This window comes from Camelina sativa, chromosome 8 (genome assembly GCF_000633955.1).
Source record: "Camelina sativa cultivar DH55 chromosome 8, Cs, whole genome shotgun sequence".
NCBI lineage: Eukaryota > Viridiplantae > Streptophyta > Magnoliopsida > Brassicales > Brassicaceae > Camelina > Camelina sativa.
Window position 1 is genome coordinate 5,285,579 of NC_025692.1, and position 6,601 is coordinate 5,292,179.

Genomic DNA, 6,601 nt, shown 5'->3' on the forward strand with positions numbered 1-6,601 from the left:
AATTTCCCCCTTTTTTTTTTTTTTTTTTCCTCTCTAGCTAAGCTACATCTCGAGGACGACGGAAGAAACCAGAGAGATAACTCTGCGACGACGGCTTTAATGGTGTTGTTGGTTCGTTGAAGTGTGTGTTCTTCCAATTGTGAGGAGAGAGGAGAAGATTTGGATTTTGGTGAATTTTGTTTGTTTCTGTTGTCGCTTTCTACTGTTTGCATCGAAGGAGTTTGAAATTGAAACCCTAGTGTTTCGGCTTTTTTTTTGTTTTATCGAATTGTGGCTGGGTTTCGTATCGAGGCTGGATCTGAGATTATGCTGTTGAGGCAATGGAGGCTTCTTTAGCGGCTTTGGAGCGGCCCCGAGGTGCAGCTTCTAATACGGTAATGGAGGTTTCTTGTAGGGAGTGAATTCAGAATTTTACTTGCAGTAGTGTGTTTCCAGGTTTTAGTTGTTTTTTGAATTTTGCACATCAGGGACGCTCGAATTGATTGCTAAAAATAGGCAAAAGTATGAAAATCATTGCTATAAATTATATAAAATTGGAGTTTTGTAGTTTTCTTTTTCCGTATTTATATGGCAGTGGTTGTTCTAGGAGTCTCCCAATACATTAGGGCCATTGATTAGTTGTGACACAAGCTGTTTCTTGTATTCCTAAGTGCGTAATTTTCCTTGGAATAGCTCTTGTGCTTTTAACAAAAAGACTTTAACTATCGGTGCTCACGTGAGGTATAGTATCTGTGTTGAGTGCATTTCCATAGTAAAAGAAAAGAGAAGCTTGATTGAATGAAAGATGCTTCCTTAGTAATTTTTGTTTGAACTGGAAGAGGCTATGACTGTAAATAAACTGAGATGGCAGATCAGTGGTCTTACTCATGGATGAAGCTGCAACAGAACAATATCTAAGGAAGGGGTTTCTCAATTAGGTAGAAGTAACTTACAGGACATATATATAAGGGTGTCAACTGGTTGAATGCGTAGCATGCTCGGTTTTGATTCGTTGATATTTGCGTAATATGAACTGAAACGATTACAGCAATTTAATTGACTTTACTTTGCAAATATCTATTTTCTCTAGTTTTCGAAATATAAGTTTGAACACCAAACTGATGATTGTTACTAATATTATGGAACTCACAATTATTTTACAGGTTTTTAAGAGTGGTCCACTTTTCATATCATCTAAAGGTATCCTTGTGACATTTTGGCCTCCCTATTTTCAATTAATATTGTCTCATTTCACTGTGTTTGTTCAGCTTGACCATTTCTTGGTGCTATTGTGATATCATATTCCATTGAACATATTATTGTGGTATTCTGCTCAATAGGATTGGGTTGGACATCTTGGAAGAAACGCTGGTTCATCCTCACACGTACTTCTTTGGTCTTCTTCAAAAATGACCCTGTTAGTATTCACAATCATACTCCCTCTTTCTACAGTTGATTTTGATCTGTGTATTGACTTATTTTGTTAATGTATGATAAGATTCTTGATAATCGTATATATTGAGCTATTTAACGAAATTTTCACAGGGTGCACTACCACAGAAGGGTGGTGAAGTTAACTTAACCCTGGGTGGCATCGACTTGAATAACTCTGGAAGGTATGCAGAATATTGCTAGTCCATTAGAAAAGTTCATGGAACTCAACTTACTGTGATTTTTGTTTTCAGTGTTGTGGTAAGAGAGGATAAAAAATTGTTGACGGTATTATTTCCAGATGGGCGTGATGGGAGAGCTTTCACTCTTAAGGTGCTTTTAGATTTACCATATTATTTCCAGCAGCAAATTTGATTTATTTTCTAGATGTCTACTATAAGAACATATTACTGCATTGTGATTGCCCTTTAGATGATCTTTGTACTAGTGTTATATTTCTTCTTGTGACCAACTTGGATGATGCAGGCTGAGACATTTGAAGATTTGTACGAGTGGAAAACTGCGCTTGAGCAGGCTCTTGCACACGCCCCTAATGCAGCACTCATCATGGGTCAAAATGGAATATTCCGTGCTGAATCGAATGAGGCTATCGAAGGTTTCTTTCCTCAATTATTTTCTCCATCTTACAGCTTTGGCCTAAGCGTCGTAATACATAATTATGCCTTATCATGCTTATGTATATTTCTGCCTTAATAGTTGACTTTTATTATCTATGCGTCATTCTACCTTTATTGTCCATAATTGTTAGGGCGGGATAAGCGTCCATTAAAATCCTTGGTTGTTGGAAGACCAATCTTACTTGCTCTTGAAGATATTGATGGAAGCCCATCATTCCTTGAGAAAGCTCTACAGTTTATTGAGAAGTATGGTAAGTTCTTAGGAAAATATTGATAGCTATCACCAAGCTTTATTGATTACCTGGTCTTTCCTAAATGATTTTGCTGGGGCATGCAGTCATGCACTTTTAGATTAAAATGTTCCATATTTTTATCAGGGTACTTAATACGTGGAAAATATTCAGTTCAGTGAAAATTTTACTTACTTCCATGATTCTATTTCAGTCTGTTGAACGATTTCCTGCAATAGTTGAAATCTGATGTATTTCTCTTCTTTGAATGCATTTGTCTTATAACTGTTTTTTTTTTGTTTCCTTTCGTCGTCCTCTTTTGTTTTCTCAGGAACTAAAATTGAAGGAATACTAAGACAGTCCGCTGATGTGGAGGAGGTGGAACGTAGAGTTCAAGAATATGAACAGGGTACCTATAATCTGCTAACTGATTTCTCTCTGGATTAAGTTTAACACATCTTGTTAAGCTAATATATTATATATTCTTAGACTTCCCTGACATGTACTCTCTTCAATACACAATTTACATTTTTTCCCTCTTCCACTCCAAATAATACCTAGGCAAAACGGAGTTCACTTTGGATGAAGATCCGCATGTTGTTGGAGACTGCATTAAGGTAGTTTCTCCTCAACTTCTTATTCTGATAGTCTGTGCATTGGTACAATACTAAGGCAGTCTCATTTCACATGCAGCATGTATTGAGGGAGTTGCCTTCTTCTCCGGTTTCAGCATCTTGTTGTACTGCCCTGCTGGAAGCTTACAGTGAGTTCCCTTACCCTCTTCTCCTTCCTTCTGATAAATTCATACTTGTAAACATGCAGAATGGTGTGTGTGTATATATTCATGGGTCTGCTGTTAAAGAATATGTGGAGATCTGACTGAACTTTTGTAAAGTTAACGTCCTATTAATTGGTTTGCTGGATCAGGAATCGAGTCTAAGGAGGCTCGCATTAGTTCATTGCGCTCTGCGATAGCGGAAACATTTCCTGAACCTAATAGACGTCTACTACAACGGTATGTTTCCACATCTCCCTTTGGGTTGTTTTGACCTAATAGTCGATTTCACTCTGCTAGCAGTTTATAGATTATATTAGATACTAGATGTTAAAATTGAGATTACTTATTTCCTGCCAAGTCTGAGTCTATTGGCCAGATGAATTTCTTGTGGTTCTTATGAGTAAGAGTGCTTGAGAAATCATTTATAAGGTGCTTTCTTAAACCCTACATAATTTATTTGTACCCTCAGGATTCTGAAAATGATGCATACTATCTCGTCTCATTCCCACGATAATCGAATGAACCCAAATGCTGTAGCTGCTTGCATGGCTCCTCTGCTTCTACGTCCTCTACTGGCTGGTGAATGTGATTTAGAGGACGATTTTGATAGCGGTGAAGACAATTCTGCTCAGCTTCTTGCTGCTGCTAATGCTGCCAATAACGCCCAAGCCATCATTACAGTTCTCCTGGAGGATTATGGAAGTATTTTTGATGTAAGCCGCACTCAGATCCTTTCATTCAACCTTAATCAATGTTGTATGTCTTATATGCTTATCTGCAATTTCAGGAAGAAAATATTCAAAGATGTTCGATTTCGACTGAATCACATATTGGAAATAGTGGGCCTGATGATTCGAGTGATGATGACAACAACGTGAAAAATGAATATCACAATGCAGATAATGAAGTTGAACAAGTGACAGATGATGATAATGAGCGTGCATTGAGCGGAAAAATGAGTGAAAGCAGCGGTTGCACAGGCAGTGATCTCTATGAATACAAGGTTATTTCTCCTTTGTCCAGTCTCTCTTCCGTCAATATACTCATGCATCCATCCAAGTTTACATGAAAGATTTATTTGCAAGTGTTGATGATATACTGAAATGCTTTTAAACTTAGGAAGTATGATTCAGGAATTTAGGGTATGTTTGTTAGGTTTCAGCTATTATATCTCCACCCTATTTCCTAATGAATTAGAGTTCGCAGCTAAGAAGAAATAATTATTTCATGATTGCTGAATACCTTCTGTTCTTTGTAGGGATTTGTTGCTGATGACTCTGATATTGAATCACCAAGAGACATAAATGGTCCAAGATGTAATTCAAACGTACGAACAGATCATCTTATGAGAAATCCTTTTGTCAACTCCACGGATCAACAAACTGGAGAGCAGATAGGTGATAATCCAACGAAATACGGAGAAAACTCACGTATTGTACATGTTAGTGAGTCTTATCAATCATCAGGGACAGTTTTAAATGTACCCACTCATGGGAACACTTTGGCTTCTCCTGGTCTTGAAGCATCAAGTGAGAAATCCGTGAATAAAGGCACACCCTCCTCTGTTCATGCAAAGCGCGCAACATTCTGGGGTCGTGGCAGTGTATGTTTTGCTTATCTTGATCAAATAGTTGTGATTCTGTACATGCAGAAGATTTTGGCACATTAGTTCAAGTTGCATTTGATGCATGATACAAAAATCTTTTCCTCCAATTTGTTATAAATGTCGCACTTTAGCTGAATCATATAGAGATAATGAACCAACGTGGGTAGTATAATATCAATAATTTCTTTTTGTTTCTGTCAGGCCCGAAAGATATCCACAGATGGATCGTTTGATTCTTCAGGAGAAGACGAGTAAGGCTTTAACTCTTGGGTGTATTCTCCATCGCCATATGTTTTTTTATATATATATTATATCTAGATTGTTTTTTCTAGCTAGTCTATTCATACGTTGATTTTCTTAGTAAATTATCATTAGAACTGTGATTATTTATCCAATATGTTTTCAAGTTTGAAAATTTCCTTTGCTTGGAATACTTCCATGATTCACTTTCACACTGTACTTTATCTAAAAATCCCCTAATCGGACATAGAGTGACGCGGCTGATGTCTCAGCAACTTACTGAAGACTGTATTGTTTGAATGAAATAGCAAATTTACTACGTTGCGTGTAGATATGTTCTTTCTAAATATGCATTGTAAACTACTACGTTGTCTCTTCGGTATAGGCTTGAATTGATTGACATTTGAGAATATGATAGCTTGGTGTTTTTGTACTGCTAATTGGTTCATTGATTGTTTGTAGGCTTGCTATACAGAGGCTCGAGACCACGAAAAATGAACTGCGACAACGAATTGCAAAAGAGGTAATCATCTGCTGCTAAATTTTATATTTTCTGCCTTCCGGAGGTCATTAACACTGGTCACCATTATTGTTATAGGCTAGGGGTAACGCAATATTACAGGCTAGCTTGGAGAGAAGGAAGCAAGCACTGCATGAACGTCGTTTGTCGCTTGAACAAGATGTATATAATTTCTTTATCAAACTATCAGTGTTTATGAATCTCTTCTCTCTACAATTAATCCTAATGTCAAAGGAATCTTCTCTGGTTTGATGGGGATCACTTATATAGGTGTCAAGATTACAAGAACAGCTGCAAGCCGAAAGAGATCTCCGAGCAGCACTGGAGGTTGGTTTGAGCATGTCCTCTGGACAATTCAGCTCACATGGTGTGGATTCGAAAGTAAGTATACAATTTAGGGAAATAGTATCTTTCTTTAAAACAATTAGTTCTTGTAAAATACTCACGATCCAATTATATATATTTGAAGACAAGGGCTGAGCTTGAGGAAATTGCTCTTGCTGAGGCTGATGTGGCCAGGCTGAAGCAGAAAGTTGCAGAACTGCACCATCAGCTTAACCAGCAACGTCAGACTCACTTTGGTTCCTTCTCCGATGCGCGCGATACTCATCAGTATCTCCAGAATCACAATTCTCAAAAGTGAGTTGTATAACTATCCCTCTACTTTCCTCACACAAAGGAGCTCAAAGTCCAAGTTATCTTTCGTGATGACTTAAACTTTGTACTGTAAAGCTTTTATGCTTGTAGGCTTGGTTATTTGCTTAGTGAAGATGNGCACTGCATGAACGTCGTTTGTCGCTTGAACAAGATGTATATAATTTCTTTATCAAACTATCAGTGTTTATGAATCTCTTCTCTCTACAATTAATCCTAATGTCAAAGGAATCTTCTCTGGTTTGATGGGGATCACTTATATAGGTGTCAAGATTACAAGAACAGCTGCAAGCCGAAAGAGATCTCCGAGCAGCACTGGAGGTTGGTTTGAGCATGTCCTCTGGACAATTCAGCTCACATGGTGTGGATTCGAAAGTAAGTATACAATTTAGGGAAATAGTATCTTTCTTTAAAACAATTAGTTCTTGTAAAATACTCACGATCCAATTATATATATTTGAAGACAAGGGCTGAGCTTGAGGAAATTGCTCTTGCTGAGGCTGATGTGGCCAGGCTGAAGCAGAA

The 6,601-nt window shown here is 37.6% G+C and overlaps 1 protein-coding gene and 1 long non-coding RNA gene across 2 annotated transcripts in view; both read left to right on the forward strand.

Moving 5' to 3' along the window:
- Positions 1–6,601, forward strand: part of LOC104706263 (rho GTPase-activating protein 7) — a gene marked incomplete in the record, with an annotated part of 6,888 nt that continues 287 nt past the window's right edge. The window contains 19 exon segments of the mRNA XM_010422439.2: positions 1–374; positions 1,143–1,179; positions 1,320–1,396; positions 1,525–1,595; positions 1,665–1,743; positions 1,897–2,026; positions 2,180–2,299; positions 2,610–2,687; positions 2,840–2,895; positions 2,972–3,041; positions 3,206–3,293; positions 3,526–3,769; positions 3,844–4,059; positions 4,315–4,659; positions 4,864–4,913; positions 5,365–5,425; positions 5,501–5,584; positions 5,693–5,803; positions 5,892–6,061. Coding sequence (XP_010420741.2) covers positions 321–374; positions 1,143–1,179; positions 1,320–1,396; positions 1,525–1,595; positions 1,665–1,743; positions 1,897–2,026; positions 2,180–2,299; positions 2,610–2,687; positions 2,840–2,895; positions 2,972–3,041; positions 3,206–3,293; positions 3,526–3,769; positions 3,844–4,059; positions 4,315–4,659; positions 4,864–4,913; positions 5,365–5,425; positions 5,501–5,584; positions 5,693–5,803; positions 5,892–6,061 — 2,141 coding nt within the window.
- On the forward strand, positions 6,197–6,601 carry LOC104706262. Its single transcript, XR_754427.1, has 3 exons — positions 6,197–6,232; positions 6,341–6,451; positions 6,540–6,601. It is a non-coding gene; the product is annotated as an uncharacterized LOC104706262 (long non-coding RNA).